Genomic DNA, 18865 nt, shown 5'->3' with positions numbered 1-18865 from the left:
AGAAATAGTTAATGAAGTTATGTTGAGATTAGTGAAAAATAAATTGGGGGTACGTTTAGATAAGTGCGAATTTTTTCGAGCCAGCATAAAATACTTGGGATATACCATAGACAACATGGGCATACGGGCTGATGATAAAGGGTTAGAAGCCATAAAAAATTTTCCTCTACCCAATAAAGTTCGGGCTATACAAAGCTTCCTTGGCCTTTGCTCATACTTCAGACGTTTCATTAAAGATTTTTCGATTTTGGCAAAACCACTTTACGATTTAACTAGAAAAGATAAAAGTTTCAGTTTTGGGAAACTTGAGCTCGAAACATTCGAATTGTTAAAGGGAAAAATCTTAGACTCGCCAGTCTTAGCCTTATATGACCCGTCAGCAGAAACAGAACTCCACTGCGATGCGAGTGCGTTAGGCTTCGGTGCTATACTTATGCAAAAACAAAAAGACAAAAAATGGCACCCCATTTTCTATTTTTCTAAAAGGACTACAGATGCAGAGTCAAAGTTTCATAGCTACGAGTTAGAGACTTTAGCAATAGTTTATGCACTTCGGAGATTTCGTGCGTACTTGTATGGCAAAACATTCAAAATAATTACCGACTGCAATTCATTGACCTTAACTTTAAATAAAAAAGAGTTAAACCCAAGAATCGCTAGGTGGGCGTTAGAGTTACAGAACTTCGACTACATTGTTGAGCACAGAAAAGGACGTTGTATGCAGCACGTAGATGCTCTAAGTCGATCGTTAGATGTTATGATTGTGGACACTAATACATTTGAGGAAAATGTAATTATAGCCCAAAACAAAGATTTAAAAATTATTAAAATTAAAGAAAATTTACAGACTTCAGACCATAAATATTATGAAATGAGGAATGTTGTTCTTTATAAAAAACTTAAAACTGTTAAATTGCTTTTCGTTGTTCCTGCTCAAATGGAAACCCATGTTTTGCACAGGTACCATGATGAGATGGGACATGTGGGCATTAACAAAGTTACAGACCTAATAAATAAAACTTATTGGTTTCCACATATAAATAATAAAGTAAAAGATCATGTACAAAACTGTTTAAAGTGTATAACTTTTTCACCTAAAAGCGGTCCCATAGAAGGATTTCTACATAACATCCCCAAATCGTCAAAACCTTTTGAAATGGTTCACATAGACCATTGTTGACCAGTAGATAGAAACAGTTCAAAGAAACATATATTTGTAGTCATCGATGCTTGCACTAAATTTGTTAAGTTGTATTCCACAAAAACTACCGCCACTAAAGAAGTAATAAAAGCTTTACGAGAATATTTTAGATACTACAGCCGATCGCGATATATTGTGTCTGATAGAGGGTCGTGTTTCACTTCGAGCGATTTCAAAAACTTTCTTGAAGAAAATGACATACAGCATATAAAGATAGCAACTTTCTCACCAGAAGCTAATGGACAAGTAGAACGTGTTAACAGACCTTTAGGACCAATGATTGCAAAACTTATAAGTACAGAAAATAATATCACTTGGGAAAAAACGTTAGAAACCGTGGAATTTACAATAAATAACACATGTAATAGAATGATAAATGAACATCCAAGCGTTATGTTATTTGGTGTCAACCAACGGGGTAAATTTTCAGATAAAATTAAAGAAAATGTGGTGGAACCAGACACAAGAGACTTAAATTCAATTAGAGATGATGCGAATAAAAAACAACTAGCCGCACAACAGTACAATAAAAATTATGCAGACCTCAAAAGAAAACAACCGGTGTAGTATAAAAAAGGTGATTACGTTGTAATAAAAAATGTCGATAGCAGTGTGGGGGTGTCCAGAAAATTTTCGCCAAAGTTCAAAGGCCCCTTTGTTATTAAAGAAGTTCTGGAAAACGATCGTTATGTCGTACAGGATGCATAGCATAGCATAGCAGAATACCTTATAAAGGAATATGGGCGGCACATAATATAAAACATAGGCATAGAGGAGCTGATCAATTGAATAACGGTAAATCCCGATTTTCACGACATAGTTAATTAATTATAGACCATTCAACTGCACAAAATAAAGTTTCGAATACCGTAAGTAAAAGTAAAATTCCATAAGGTAATGGCATCCTGTACGACATAACGATCGTTTTCCAGAACTTCTTTAATAACACAGGGGCCTTTGGACTTTGGCGTAAATTTTCTGGACACCCCAACACTGCTATCGACATTTTTTATTGCAACGTAATCACCTTTTTTATTCTACACCGGTTGTTTTATTTATTTATATTTTCGGTACTTATAAGTTTTGCAATCATTGGTCCTAAGGATCTGTTAACACGTTCTACTTGTCCATTAGCTTCTGGTGAAAAAGTTGCTATCTTTATATGTTGTATGTCATTTTCTTCAAGAAAGTTTTTGAAATCGCTCGAAGTGAAACACGACCCTCTATCAGACACAATATATCGCGATCGGCTGTAGTATCTAAAATATTATCGTAAAGCTTTTATTACTTCTTTAGTGGCGGTAGTTTTTGTGGAATACAACTTAACAAATTTAGTGCAAGCATCGATGACTACAAATATATGTTTCTTTGAACTGTTTCTATCTACTGGTCCACAATGGTCTATGTGAACCATTTTAAAAGGTTTTGACGATTTGGGGATGTTATGTAGAAATCCTTCTATGGGACCGCTTTTAGGTGAAAAAGTTATACACTTTAAACAGTTTTGTACATGATCTTTTACTTTATTATTTATATGTGGAAACCAATAAGTTTTAATATTAGGTCTGTAACTTTGGTAATGCCCACATGTCCCATCTCATCATGGTACCTGTACAAAACATGGGTTTCCATTTGAGCAGGAACAACGAAAATCAATTTAACAGTTTTAAGTTTTTTATAAAGAACACCATTCCTCATTTCGTAATTTTTATGGTCTGAAGTCTGTAACTATTCTTTATTTTTAATAATTTTTAAATCTTTGTTTTGGGCTATAATTAAATTTTCTTCAAAGGTATTAGTGTCCACAATCATAACATCTAACGATCGACTTAGAGCATCTACGTGCTGCATACAACGTCCTTCTCTGTGCTCAACAATGTAGTCGAAGTTCTGTAACTCTAACGCCCACCTAGCGATTCTTGGGTTTAACTCTTTTTTATTTAAAGTTAAGGTCAATGAATTGCAGTCGGTAATTATTTTGAATGTTTTGCCATACAAGTACGCACGAAATCTCCGAAGTGCATAAACTATTGCTAAAGTCTCTAACTCGTAGCTATGAAACTTTGACTCTGCATCTGTAGTCCTTTTAGAAAAATAGAAAACGGGGTGCCATTTTTTGTCTTTTTGTTTTTGCATAAGTATAGCACCGAAGCCTAACGCACTCGCATCGCAGTGGAGTTCTGTTTCTGCTGACGGGTCATATAAGGCTAAGACTGGCGAGTCTAAGATTTTTCCCTTTAACAATTCGAATGTTTCGAGCTCAAGTTTCCCAAAACTGAAACTTTTATCTTTTCTAGTTAAATCGTAAAGTGGTTTTGCCAAAATCGAAAAATCTTTAATGAAACGTCTGAAGTATGAGCAAAGGCCAAGGAAGCTTTGTATAGCCCGAACTTTATTGGGTAGAGGAAAATTTTTTATGGCTTCTAACCCTTTATCATCAGCCCGTATGCCCATGTTGTCTATGGTATATCCCAAGTATTTTATGCTGGCTCGAAAAAATTCGCACTTATCTAAACGTACCCCCAATTTATTTTTCACTAATCTCAACATAACTTCTTTAACTATTTCTAAATGTTTTTCGAAGTCATAAGTTGCAATCATAACGTCGTCTAAGTAATCTTGACATCTCCCGATGTAATAAGGTACTTGAAAACACTGTTTATAAACATTTGAAAAACTGAAGGGGCATTTTTCAATCCAAAAGGCATATGTAAAAATTCATATTGTCCTAGTGGTGTAATGAACGCTGTATATTTTACAGGATCTTCGTTCATAAAAACGTGATGAAAACCATTCTTCAAATCTAGTTTTGTGAATATTTTCTTGTTTGCTAAACTCTCTAGAAGATCGTCAATCAACGGTATCGGATAATTATGTTTAGCCGTAACTTTGTTTAATTTTCTAAAATCTACACACATTCGTAAATCACCGGTTTTTTTCTTCACTAAAACTATAGGTGAGGCATACTCCGGCTCGCTAGACCTTATAATCCCTTTCTGCAAGTAGTCATCTAATATTTTTTGTAATTCTTGTTTTTCTGAATAAGATAGTCGTCTCGGAGGGCAATTAAAAGGTTTCGAGTTTTCAAGTATTAACTTCATTTCATAATGTATTTCTGGTACTTCCGGACGTACCATATCTACATAAGTTTCTTTAAAGAGAATATTTAATTCTGTCAGCGTATCTTGGCAAATATCATCACCAACTCTTAAATTGAAATCTGTATAATTTGACGAAATATCTATTGCTAAAATATCGTTCTCAAACTTTAAACGTTCTTGTTCTAAATCTGATTCGGTAAGTGTTAAATTGTCGACTAACTCCAATGTTTGCATAATGCCTTGTTTTGGTTTTAAATCAAGCCTATCATCAAACAGCAACAACAACAACCTGCTCTGAGTTTTGTCCAAAAAATCCCGACCCAACAACACCGAGTATTTCATAGACATTTTATCACCTACCAGCAATTTAAGTTCAAAACATTTATTTAGTAACTTCAAGAAACAAAAGCAATATCCATACGTTTTCAACAAAGAATAATTCAAGCCATGAAAGGCAGTATTAGTGAAAGGCAAAATTTTGGTTCCTGCTGGCAATGCATCTTCTCGTATCAGGCTAATTGAACTACCCGTATCAATTAGGCTTTCTAAAGAAAATTTAATGTTATCACTAGAATTAAAGCTAAAGTTAAAATAACTTACATAATTATTTTCATTTTTTGGTGTCTCTCTCTTTTTATTTTTGTCACAAGAGCCGACGGTGTGGCCGCTGATTCCACAGGCATAACATGTACCCGGTTCTCTTGTCGGTTTGGTACAGTCAGCTGCATAATGCCCGAAACTGTTACAATTATAGCATCTGACACTAAATTTGTTAGCCGCTACACCGTGGTCTGCATCCACTGCTTTCGGTAATTTTATAGTCGACAGCGATTTGCATAACTCTGCAAAGTTATTGTAGTGTTGCAGTACTGTCTGTCTGCGAAGGTGAGTATTTGATATGCCATCAATAACATATTCCAGCAACTCGTCTTCCTCCATTTTTAATTTTTCTGCCAACTCAACTTTTCCATTGTAGTAGACCATAAAATTCTCTTCTTGACGCCAGACACCACGCTCAAATTTTCGGCGGAGCTCTAATCTGCTCTCTTTTGATCCAAACATGACACAAAACTGACTGAATGTTTCTGTAATGTCTTCGGTCGCCGTACCGCGACGTGAATGCAGCCAACTCAATGGTCTGCCCTCAAGTTTCGAAGCAAATAAATCTCGCAGCAAGTCATTTTCACCCTGCATAATTTCTTTTTCTTTCTGCAACAGTTCGTTTTCTTTGGGCAACAGTTCCATTTGCTTGTCTCGTAACTGTGCCACTTTATCTTTCTCCATGATTTGCGTTTCTTTTTTAGGCGAATTTATAGAAACTGGACCAAAAACACCGCCTGTAATTTTGAATTCTGTATGTTTTTCTCTTTCGTTTTCGGAATTTTTGTCAATATGTTTTTCTAAGGGTTTTTGTGCTGCAAGACTCGACTGTACTTTTTCATTTTCAGACTGTAACTTTTTGTTTCCATCGGGCACACCACCAACAACTGTTTTAAGTTCTTCCTCTTCTACGTCACCGTTTTGTTCTTCTTCGCTGTCTAACGGCACAGCAATAATTGTTTTTGATCGCAACATAGCATTTTCTAAATTTGTTTTTTCATACAGTTATGTATTCCAATAAATTTGTACCGAGATTATGTTGTTGGTCTTCCATTTTTAATTTGAACTTTGAAACCAAATTTTTATTTATTCAATTATGGGTAACAACCACTTCCGATGTAGTATCGCCGTTTACAGTTTATTAAAAATCAATCCACAATTGTCCGCTCCTTTTTATTTATTTTCTTTCGTTTATGCGTTAGTACGAGCGTAGAGATGACAAGACGTCCGTGGTTGTTCGTTGTCAAACCCAAACTGAAACTCGTCTTGTGGTTAGGTAGCCCAAATAAGCACACACACGAACATACACCCATCGGCTCATCTCTACCTACGTACAAACGAGAGTAATTACAATTGATTGTTTTAGCTTAATCGTAATATTTAGAACTCATATGCTACACTAGCTAACATGCCACAATATGTAAATATATATATATATATATATATATATATATATATATATATATATATATATATATATATATATATGTATATATATATATATATATATATATATATATATATATATATATATATATATATATATATATATATATATATATATATATATATATATATATATATATATATATAAATATATATATATATATATATATATATATATATATATATATATATATATATATATGTATATATATATATACTACCTGGACCGGCCCCTGTTTGTCCGCCAAAAGGTGGACTTGAAATTTTTGTGTAAGATTTTCACCCCTAAATACATATTTTTAGCCAAATACTTTGAAATATGGAAAAATCAGGAGGTACTTTTATATGGGAACTACTGCGAAACATCGACCTACATTGAAAACATTCTTCACCCTTTATAATCCAAGATTACAAATAGAGGCCAAATCAAAAATATAGCAGAACAGCATAGCATGTCAAACTAAAAAAACACGTGATTTAAATAAGTAAAAATAGTTTTATCCACCTCATAATTGAGGGCAGATTGATTTCAGAATTGTCAAATATAATTACTGTTACCGTAAGAAGGGAATTAATTTTATTTGCCATTTAAATTGTAAGTTGGAGACCCCATAAAGTCCATATTTTTCATCATAGTATAAATTAATTGCGATTCAACAAATACTTGCTACCTTCTTATATTTGTAATTTGTTCATATTTTCCCAATTTATTTCATATAGATGTATATCCGAAATCTACGTTCCCAACCAATATTCTCTTGGGGGTTACAAATTCAATAGAATACAAAGTTTTCTTTTCTGACCACACATTAGATGTGAAAGTGGACTTGGGGATACTCTAATGTGGGGACTTTACTTAAGTAAATTCCTACGGTCAATTATCTGCGTGATGGTTCCTTACCCCAGGGTAGCATAAATACAATTTTTTAGCCAAATCAATTGATGGATGTGGTCAAGAACAAAATGGGCCCTACTCCGAAAATTTTATGCGAAGAGGTTCTCTACCCCCTTAGAAACAAAGATGCCAAATATGGGCCAAAAATAGAAGAAAGTGGCGAAGACCCCAAAAATAGCTTAAATCATACGATGGTTATATAAATATGAAATCGGGTTGTACCCTTATCCATGAGTTATGCTCGATAACACGACCTGCAAAAGCGATTTAAGGTATCTTGAATCTTCGGGAACAATTTCTGGAAGGATAAAAATCCTTTTCTTACTAAAAGTCCCATTCGCTCTACTATTTTGCACCCTTTATATTTGATATTTTACTGATTGTACTCCCAAAAATTTGAGCTCTCATTCACATGAAAGAAGTAGGTCCACGCTTTGAAATGAGCTCCATTAGGCTTTTTCGATCATTTTTGTTTGTTTAAATGTGTGCGCATCTTCCAGCTGAAGCACAATGTAGGACCTGGAGTTTAAAGGTAGATGTCAGATAACATCGTATTTCGCACTTATTTCATTTTTTTGGTGAAAAATTGTATATAGTGAAAAATTATTCTTTATTTTGTTCACAAAATAATCCACTGAATTCAATATGATAACACAAATTGAAAAAAATGACAAAAGAAGAATAACAAATTGAAAAAAATCTTCAACTTGTTCGCTGATTTTTTACAGCAACTGTTTAAAACTCAACTCCATAGAAAATTTCTTTTTTTAATATTTTCCCAATTTGAGAATTTTTGCAATGAGATCTCTTTTTCGTGATTTTTTAGCGATTTTGAAAAAGTAATTATCTTTTAACTTTGGTGTGACCGCGTTAAATTATTTCGATATCAACTATTCCGTTCCGCCACCACATAATTCGGTACTACACTTCCATGTAACCCGCCATCGATTTCATCTCTCACGAAATCAAGTCAACTATATAAATTGGTATTAATATTCGAATTCAAATATAATATATAAAAAACACTACAAGTGTACATTAGAAAAAGTAAGTCAAAATAGAAAAAAATCATGCAAAATAAAACATTACTATTGTACATTTCAAAAGTCAAAATGAAATTTTTAAAATATCTAATTTTTACGCGATTTTTTTGGATATTATACTTTTCGGACAGGAGACAATTCCGAATTTGTATGAATCGTTAAAATCAGTCCAGCGGTTCTTAATTTATAAGCGTAGTAACTAACACAACTTTCGTTTATATATATATATTTATATAAATAAATATATATATATATATATATATATATATATATATATATATATATATATATATATATATATATATATATATATATATATATATATATATATATATATATATATATATATATGAACCCGGTGCGCTTCGCTACCCCTTTTGATTTTATATGCATTCAAAATTTTATTTACGAATATATGTTGGTTAAAAAAAAAACAAATTAAAAATTAAAAAAAAATATTGCACCATTTTAATGCGTAAATAACCAAAACCATTAGAAAAGCAGTAACATGACATACATACACGAAGGGTTTGTCCTTCGGATTTATTTATTTCATAGCAAATACCAAGCGTGCAGTAAACTGCAATCTTTTGAATTTGAGTGTCATTTCTATTGCAATTAGTGAATTCGAGATAGCAACATACTTCGCCGTAATAAGCGTATTTCAAATCAATTGTTGTGTTGTTTTTTAGTGTTAGCCTAAGGCGTTGTGGGTCAATGGTTCTTATTAAAATCATGTCCCAATCTGATCCGATTTAAATATAATTAAAAAAAAAAATACTTTTACACCAAACTCCGCCACACCTTTCATATTTCATTGAAATTGGTGCGTCCAATATGTGAAATCGGCCGATAATATATATATGGGAGCTATATCCAAATCTTAACTAATATCCAATTAATTTGTCACATTTATTATTGTAACCAAATTCCGCCACACATTCTGAATTTCATTGGTATCGGTCATATATATCATGTTTGGTGCATAACATGTATGAAATCGGCCGAAATATATATGCTAATTATATTCAAACCTCAACTGATCAATATAATTTGGCAATTTTATCTGGTGCCAAATTTTGTTTCTCTCGCTTTGGGTGCATCAAATATGTGAAATCGGCTGAGTATATATATATATGGGAGCTATAATCAAATCTGAGCGTATTTGAATATAATTAGTCAAATTTATTTTTGTACCAAATTTAGCCACTCATGCCGAATTTCATTGGAATCGGAAATACGTATCGTGTTTTGTGCATCAAATATGTGAAATCGGCGGAAATATCCAAATCTGAACCGATTTTAATATAATTTGACTAATGTATTTTCTAATCAAAATCCAGTCACACATTCCAAATTTCATTGGAATCGAACATTCATATTGTGTTTGAGGCATCAAATGAAAAAATCGGTCGAAAATATATATGGGAGCTATATCCAAATCTGAACCGATTACAATATAATTTGGCATACTTATTTTTGTTCCAAATTCCGTTACGTATTCCAAATTTGGAGACTGTATCTTCAACCAATCAGTAGATATGTGCATATAAAATCTAAATTTTTGGGAGGTACCTCCGATTCTGATGCTATATCTCCAGTTCCAAGTGGAAATTCAAAAATGTATATAGCCTATGTTACTTTCAGGCGATGTTGCAGTATACATGGAAATTTTCAGGAAAATCTATTCAGCGGTTTTCGAGTCCATAAATTACAAACAAACAAACAAACAAACATACAAACATTTTCCTCTTTTATAGATATAGAAGAAGATATACTAGCTGAACCCGGTGCGCTTCGCTACCCCTTTTGATTTTATATGCATTCAAAATTTTATTTACGAATATATGTTGGATAAAGAAAACAAATTTAAAAATTTAAAAAAATATATTGCACTATTTTAATGCGTTGATAAACAAAATCACTACAAAAGCAGTAACATGACATGCATACATTTGTCCTTTGGATTTATTTGTCCTTTGGATTTATTTATTTCATAGCAAATACCAAGCGTGCAGGAAACTGCATTTTTTTTAAGTAGAGTGGCATTTCTATTGCAGTTAGTGAATTCGAGATAGCAACATACTTCGCCGTAATAAGCGTATTTCAAATAAATTGTTGTGTTGTTTTTTAGTGTTAGCCTAAGGCGTTTTGGGTCAATGGTTCTTATTAAAATCATATCCCAATCTGATCCGATTTAAATATAATTTTAAAAAAATTACTTTTACACCAAACTCCGCCACACCTTTCATTTTTCATTGAAATTGGTGCGTCAAATATGTGAAATCGGCCGAGAATATATATATGGGAGCTATATCCAAACCTAACTAATTTCCAATTAATTTATCACATTTATTATTATAACCAAATTCCGCCACACATTCTGAATTTCATTGGAATCGGTCATATATATCGTGTTTGGTGCATAATATGTATGAAATCGGCCGAAATATATATGTTAGCTATATTCAAACCTCAACTGATTTCAATATAATTTGGCAATTTTTGCTGGTGCCAGATTTTGTCTCTCTCGCTTTGGGTGCATCAAATATGTGAAATCGGCTGAGTATATATATGGGAGCTATAATCACATCTGAGCGTATTTGAATATAATTTGTCAAATTTATTTTTGTATTTTGTTGGAATCGGAAATACGTATCGTGTTTTGTGCATCAAATATGTGAAATCGGCGGAAAAATATATATATGGGAGCTATATTCAAATCTGAACCGATTTTAATATAATTTGACTAATTTATTTTCTAATCAAAATCCCGTTACATATTCCAAATTTCTTTGGAATCGAACATACATATCGTGTATGGTGCATAAAATACATGAAATCGGTCGAAAATATATATGAGAGCTATATCCAAATCTGAATCGATTTTAATATAATTTGACAAATGTATATTTGTTTTAATTTCCGCTACACATTCCAAATTTCATTGAAATTAGAGATTCATAGCGTGTTTGGTGCATCAAATACATGAAATCGGTCGAAAATATATATGGGAGCTATATCCAAATCTGAACCGATTTCAATTTAATTTGACAAATTTATTTTGGCTCCCAATTCCGTTACTTATTTTAAATTTCATTACAATTGGAAATACATGTCGTGTTTGGTCCACCAAATACATGAAATCGGCCGAAAATGTATATGGGAGCTATATCCAAATCTGAACCGATTTCAATATAATTTGGAAAATCAATTTTTTAGATAAAATCTATCACACGTTTCAAATTTCATTGAAATTGGGAATAGATAGCGTGTTTGGTGCATCAAATGCTTGAAATCGGCCGAAAATATATATGGGAGCTATATCCAAATCTGAACCGATTTCAATATAATTTGGCAAACTTATTTTTGTTCCAAATTCCGTTACGTATTCCAAATTTGGAGACTGTATCTTCAACCAATCAATAGATATGTGCATATAAAATCTAAATTTTTGGGAGGTACCTCCGGTTCTGATGCTATATCTCCAGTTCCAAGTGGAAATTCAAAAATGTATATAGCCTATGTTACTTTCAGGTGATGTTGCAGTATATATGGAAATTTTCAGGAAAATCTATTCAGCAGTTTTCGAGTCCATAAATTACAAACAAACAAACAAACAAACAAACATACAAACATTTTCCTCTTTTATAGATATAGAAGATAAAGTATACTACAACTTCGCCTGAAAATAACAAAGGCTATATAAATTTGTTAAATTGCACTGTATATCTCAGCATCGGAGTCGGAAGTACCTCCCAAAAAATTAGATTTTTAATAGCATAGACTATATAAATTTGCCAAATTTTATTGAAATCAGTGCACATTAACAAATATACAAAATCTGGTACAACAAAAAAATTGGCAAATTATATTGAAATCGGTTGAGGTTTGTGTAAAGCTTCCATATGCACCAAACACGATATGTACGACTGACTCCAATGAACTTCAGTATATGTTGCGGAATTTGGTTACAATATTCTTGGCCGATTTCACATATTTGATGCACCAATTTCAATGAAATATAGAAGGTGTGACGGAATTTGGTGTACAAGTACTTTTTGTCAACTTATATTGAACTCGATTCAGATTGGGATATGATTTTATTAAGAAGCATTTACCCACAGTGTGTTTGCAATGGTATTAGGCTAACAGTAAAAAACTACACAACAATTTAATTGAGGATACGATTATTACGGGGAAGTATGTGGTACATTGAATTCTGTAATTGCAACAGAAATGCCACTCAACTTCAAAAGAATTGCAGTTTCTTGCACGCAAGAAATTAATAAATCCTAAGGAAAAGCCCTTTGTGTATGCGGACTATATTTGTTCCATGTTCCTGATTTCACATAGCCAAATTTTGACTTTTGAAATATACGATTGTAGTATTTTATTTTGCATGATATATTTTTTTAATATGCGAACACATTTTAACAAATAAAAATGACCGACAAATCGTCATGGGGCTCATTTCAAAACTCAGACCTACTTCTTCTGTATGACAATAATCCGTCCAAATAGAACTAAAAATGCAGAATTCATTAAGACTGCAAGACTGCAATCAGTAAAATACCGAATATTAAAGGTGCCAAATAGTAGAACGAATTGGACATTTAGAAAGAAAAGGATTTCCTCCTAAACTTTCAAGATACCTTAAATCGCATTTGCAGGTCATAATATGGGAGCTCGAATAAGGGTACAACGCGATTTCAAGTATATTTTACATTTTAACCATATTTTTTATTATAATTTTGGCAGATATTGGTAATTTGAGCAGAAACCTTCCTTGGTCACATTTTTATTTTTTGGGCCCTATTTGGCATCTTTGTTTGTAAAGGGCTAGGAAATCTCTTCGCATACAATTTTTAATATTTGGAGTATGGTCCTTCTTGGTCTTGACCACATTCATCAATTGCCATCTTACAGGTAATTGTCCACATAGGCAATTATTTAAGTGTAGTCCCCACATTATATGTACCCCCAAACCCACTCTACTAACCAATGTGTGGTTAGAAAAGAAGATTTTGTATTCTCTTGAATTTATAACCCTCAAGAGAATATTGGTTAGGAGCGTAAATTTTAGATGTACGTCTATATGAAATAAACTCTGAAATGTCAAACTGGCACTCAAATCGTCATTGAATATGCTATTATGAAAAAAACATTAATTACTTTTAATACCCTACTCCTTAGGGTAAAGGAAACATTAGAGCCCATTATGACACACATATACCAATTTTTAGACATATTTTGGGAAAATTTGCCAAAAATCATCAAATTACAGAATATCGGGAAATACGGCTATATGGGGCTATACAAAAACGTGGACCTGTACATACAGTGTTTCGCCAAAAGAGCTAGAACCCATTAAGACCAACACATACCAATTTCTAGACATATCCGCGAAGAAATGTTGCAAAAACGATTAAAATGCCGAATATCGGGAGGAACCGTTATATGGGGGCTATACCAAATTTTGGACCCATACATGCAATGTTTCGCCACCGGAGCTGGAACCCATTATGACCTACAAATACCAATTTTCAGACAAATCCGTGAAAAAAGTGTGGCATAAATCATCAAAATACCGAATATGGGGACTATACCAAAACGTGGACCGACATGTCTCATTTTCAATACCAACCATCCATAACGCAATATAAATTCCTCTGTTAAATTTTGGCGCTCTACGTCAAATAATATCGACTGTCTCGTGATTTCAACAGACAGACGGACATCGACTTAGAATTTTATGCTGATTATGAATATATATACTTTATGGCGTCTACGACGAATATTTAAGGATGTTACAAACGGAATGACAAAGTTAATATACCCTCTTTTCCAAGGTGGAGGGTATAAAAATATTGAGTAATTGTCCCATGTAAGATAGTTCTCTACCAAAGTAGCCTAAACACACATTTTAAGCCAAACCAGGAGGAACCCTTATATGAGCGCTACTCCAAAACATTGACTTTGACAAAACATTGAGGTGACCTAGAATGTGACCAAGACCCTGGAAATAGTTGAAATTAGCGGAATCCTTCATATAAGGGTTATACCAAAGCTTGGTCCCATACTTTTAATTATTTGAAAGAATATTTTGTTCTTTCTAAAATCTCAAATAACCAACATTTAAGGAATTAAAAAAGGGCTATATCACAATGCAGACCAACCTGAAACATATTTTGTACGAATGATTCTCTACTTAACTAATAGGACTGCATCAAATTTAAAACTCTATCTTAAATTTTGTGGAGTATAGAGGAAAATATTTGAGGCCCTTTGTGTATGTTTAAGCTATATAAAATGGACCCTAAAATGTTTGACCAGGGAACCCCCTTTTTGGTATTTTTATCTACCAACCGAAAAATTTCCCAACCACATGATTGTCTAGGGCGCAGTGTAATTACTGACGATAGCACATAGTTACGGGTTTGTTTAAGGGTTCGGAAGAATTTTCAGATAATATGAATCTTTTTCTTACTAAATTTTCAATTCGCTCCACTATTTTGTACAGTACGCTTATTACATTGCCTCTTCATATTCGGTAGTTCACTGATTGCGGTCCCAATGAATTTTGCATTGGATGGATTATTTCCATATATAGTAAATTTTTTGGAGTTTCCGACCTCAGGATCGATAGTAATTTCTAAATAGAAATCCTGGAAATATGGCTTTAATTTAATTATCATAAATAAGGTGTCATCGGTTTATAAAAGTTAGGGACCCCATAAATTATGTTAAAATGTTTTTATATAAAACTAGCTGAACCCGGTGCGCTTCGCTACCCCTTTTGATTTTATATGCATTCAAAATTTTATTTACGAATATATGTTGGTTAAAAAAAAAAAACAAATTAAAAATTAAAAAAAAATATTGCACCATTTTAATGCGTAAATAACCAAAACCATTAGAAAAGCAGTAACATGACATACATACACGAAGGGTTTGTCCTTCGGATTTATTTATTTCATAGCAAATACCAAGCGTGCAGTAAACTGCAATCTTTTGAATTTGAGTGTCATTTCTATTGCAATTAGTGAATTCGAGATAGCAACATACTTCGCCGTAATAAGCGTATTTCAAATCAATTGTTGTGTTGTTTTTTAGTGTTAGCCTAAGGCGTTGTGGGTCAATGGTTCTTATTAAAATCATGTCCCAATCTGATCCGATTTAAATATAATTTAAAAAAAATACTTTTACACCAAACTCCGCCACACATTTCATATTTCATTGAAATTGGTGCGTCCAATATGTGAAATCGGCCGATAATGTATATATGGGAGCTATATCCAAATCTTAACTAATTTCCAATTAATTTGTCACATTTATTATTGTAACCAAATTCCGCCACACATTCTGAATTTCATTGGTATCGGTCATATATATCATGTGCATATATCAGGTGCATAACATGTATGAAATCGGCCGAAAAATATATGCTAACTATATTCAAACCTCAACTGATCAATATAATTTGGCAATTTTTTCTGGTGCCAAATTTTGTCTCTCTCGCTTTGGGTACATCAAATATGTGAAATCGGCTGAGTATATATATATGGGAGCTATAATCAAATCTGAGCGTATTTGAATATAATTAGTCAAATTTATTTTTGTACCAAATTTAGCCACTCATGCCGAATTTCATTGGAATCGGAAATACGTATCGTGTTTTGTGCATCAAATATGTGAAATCGGCGGAAAATATATATGGGAGCTATATCCAAATCTGAACCGATTTTAATATAATTTGACTAATGTATTTTCTAATCAAAATCCCGTCATACATTCCAAATTTCATTGGAATCGAACATTCATATTGTGTTTGAGGCATCAAATGAAAAAAATCGGTCGAAAATATATATGGGAGCTATATCCAAATCTGAACCGATTACAATATAATTTGGCAAACTTATTTTTGTTCCAAATTCCGTTACGTATTCCAAATTTGGAGACTGTATCTTCAAAAAATCAGTAGATATGTGCATATAAAATCTAAATTTTTGGGAGGTACCTCCGATTCTGATGCTATATCTCCAGTTCCAAGTGGAAATTCAAAAATGTATATAGCCTATGTTACTTTCAGGCGATGTTGCAGTATACATGGAAATTTTCAGGAAAATCTATTCAGCGGTTTTCGAGTCCATAAATTACAAACAAACAAACATACAAACATTTTCCTCTTTTATAGATATAGAAGTAGAAATCTTTGTCGATTAAATTATGGCATGTTTCTGTTACAATTTCTACCGAATGAACTGTAATTTGACATTTAATGTTTTGAGTATTGTGAAATCAATAAGGGCAATAACAGTTTGAAAGCACGGTGAGTTTTAAATGTTTTGATGCTTCGAGAAGTATTTTTTTTATCAAAATTGAACATTTATTATGACAACCATACAACGGCATGTTCACAAAATATGCAAACTTTCTCGGTTTTTTTCAATAAGAATTTTCTATTCCAAAACGTATTCTGAAACAATTCTATACAAAATTCCATATCCAAATAGAACAGTTAATACAATTCTGCAATTTTTCTAGATAATAATAAGCCATCGTCAACTGAAGTTTTTTCTAATAAGCCATCGTCAACTGAAGTTTTACTATGCTTTTTTAAAATTTTTTACATATAGATCTATAAAAGTGGGTGTGGGTAGCTCCTCTGACCCACACAGATACCTAGTCTTGGAGGGAGAGTCAAGATTACGTTGTATACTAACTGTGGAGCATATATCTTCATTATTTTGGCAAATAGGATTTTAGGTAAATCGAAAAATGGACGTAAAATTGGGCATAGTCACTTTTTCTTTGCATAAAAACCTAACTCGTGGTAGGACAAACATTAAAAAAATATCCCAATCGTCCCAGCCGTTCTCAACTGATTCATTTACCAACGAACAACAATTGGTTATTATATATATTGATTAGAAGTATGCGTGGCAGTTCCTCAGCCCCAAATAAATCCCTAGGGTTGGAGGGAACGTCAACAGTATGTCGTGTAATAATTTTCAAATCGATATCTTCATTATCTGGGAAATATAAAAATTTTAGATAAATAAAAACAGTGAGCGTAAAAGTAGGAGTGGTCAAAACCTAACTCGGGGTAAGACGAACGTTTGTACAAAAAATTATGCAAATCGGTTCAGCCGTTCTCAACTGATTCCATTACCAACGAACAACAATTGATTTATATATATATAGATTTATTTATTTATGTATTTTTGAATATTGTTTTACTTTTTTTAAAACCAACATATATTTCTATCCCGGATCCACGATATTGTATATCCCCCATGTTACGGTATCCTCCCCGATATTTGGTATTTTTATGATTTCAGCGATTTCATTTTGGGCCGGCGTTGTTTTAATTTTCGTATTTAAATTTGAAGCTCGTAATGAGTACCACAATCTATGCCAGAAAATTATCCATGCAGGTCCAGGTCTTCGTATAGCCCACATATAGACTCACCTTCCTTTATTGGTATTGTATAATATTAAAGTCATTATTCGCCGGAATTGTTTAAATTTCGCATTTAAAGTTCGTTACTACAGCCTATGTTTGGCATATTTGGGTAACACAGAAATGTTTTAAGATGGGAAATCTTTTTATACAGTACGTCGGGTAAAAGGTAAGCTTGTTATAGTTACAAGTAAATAGTAAAGAGTGTGCACCGGTCTATCATTCCGAATATGTAACTCCTAATTGGATAATATTGATGCGTAATAAAGTAAACATATATGGCTTAAAAAACTGACTTAATAGACATAATTTCATAATATATGTCATAATGAGACCTACACCAAAATTTTTTGTTTGGAATTTATGTGAATTAGTTCATACCAGTGAACCTTTAGAGAAGTCAAAATTTGGAAAATATATCCAACTGTGAATCGATTTTCAACAAATACTCCTACCCCTAGTACCAAATAACATTGCTGTATAGTACATGCAAAATTACTCTTTTAAACCCGTTTCCGTAAGATGGGAATTCAATTTTTTGCCCATATTTTTATATCCTCCACCTTGGAAAGGCGGGTATATTAACTTTGTCATTCCGTTTGTAACATCCTTAAATATTCGTCGTAGACCCCATAAAGTATATATATTCATAATCAGCATAAAATTCTAAGTCGATGTCCGTCTGTCTGTCTGTTGAAATCACGATACAGCCGACATTATTTGACGTAGAGCGCCAAAATTTAGCAGAGCAATTTGTATTGCGTTATGGATGATTGGGTATAGCCCCCATAAGAAGGTACCTCCCTATTTTCGGTATTTTGATTATTCTTTTTCAAGGATTAGTCTAAAAATTGGTATTTGTTGGTCATAAGGGGTTCCAACTCCGGTGGCGAAACATTGCATGTATGGGTCCACGATTTGGTATCGTCCCAATATAATGGTATTCGGCATTTTAATGGTTTTTGCCACATTTCTTCGCGGATATGTCTAGAAATTAGTATTTGTTGGTCTTAATGGGTTCCTGCTCATTTGGCGAAACATTGTATGTATAGGTCCACGTTTTTGTATAGCCCCATATAGCCGTATTTCCCGATATTCGGTATTTTGATGATT

The 18865-nt window shown here is 32.9% G+C and overlaps 2 protein-coding genes across 4 annotated transcripts in view; both read right to left on the bottom strand.

Moving 5' to 3' along the window:
- Positions 1–18865, bottom strand: part of LOC101888976 (ionotropic receptor 75a) — an 814889-nt gene that overhangs the window by 726540 nt on the left and 69484 nt on the right. The window lies entirely within an intron of this gene.
- LOC109614204 (uncharacterized) lies at positions 4598–6272 on the bottom strand. Its single transcript, XM_020039555.2, has 2 exons — positions 4903–6272; positions 4598–4847 (listed from the first exon to the last, which is right to left on the bottom strand). The coding sequence occupies exons 1-2, from the start codon at positions 5875–5877 to the stop codon at positions 4839–4841; spliced, it is 984 nt and encodes a 327-aa protein (XP_019895114.2). The 5' UTR covers positions 5878–6272; the 3' UTR covers positions 4598–4838.

The sequence above is a fragment of the Musca domestica genome, unplaced genomic scaffold, assembly GCF_030504385.1.
Source record: "Musca domestica strain aabys unplaced genomic scaffold, Musca_domestica.polishedcontigs.V.1.1 11, whole genome shotgun sequence".
NCBI lineage: Eukaryota > Metazoa > Arthropoda > Insecta > Diptera > Muscidae > Musca > Musca domestica.
Note: the sequence above shows the minus strand (reverse complement) of the source record. Positions and strands in the feature narration are given on the sequence as shown.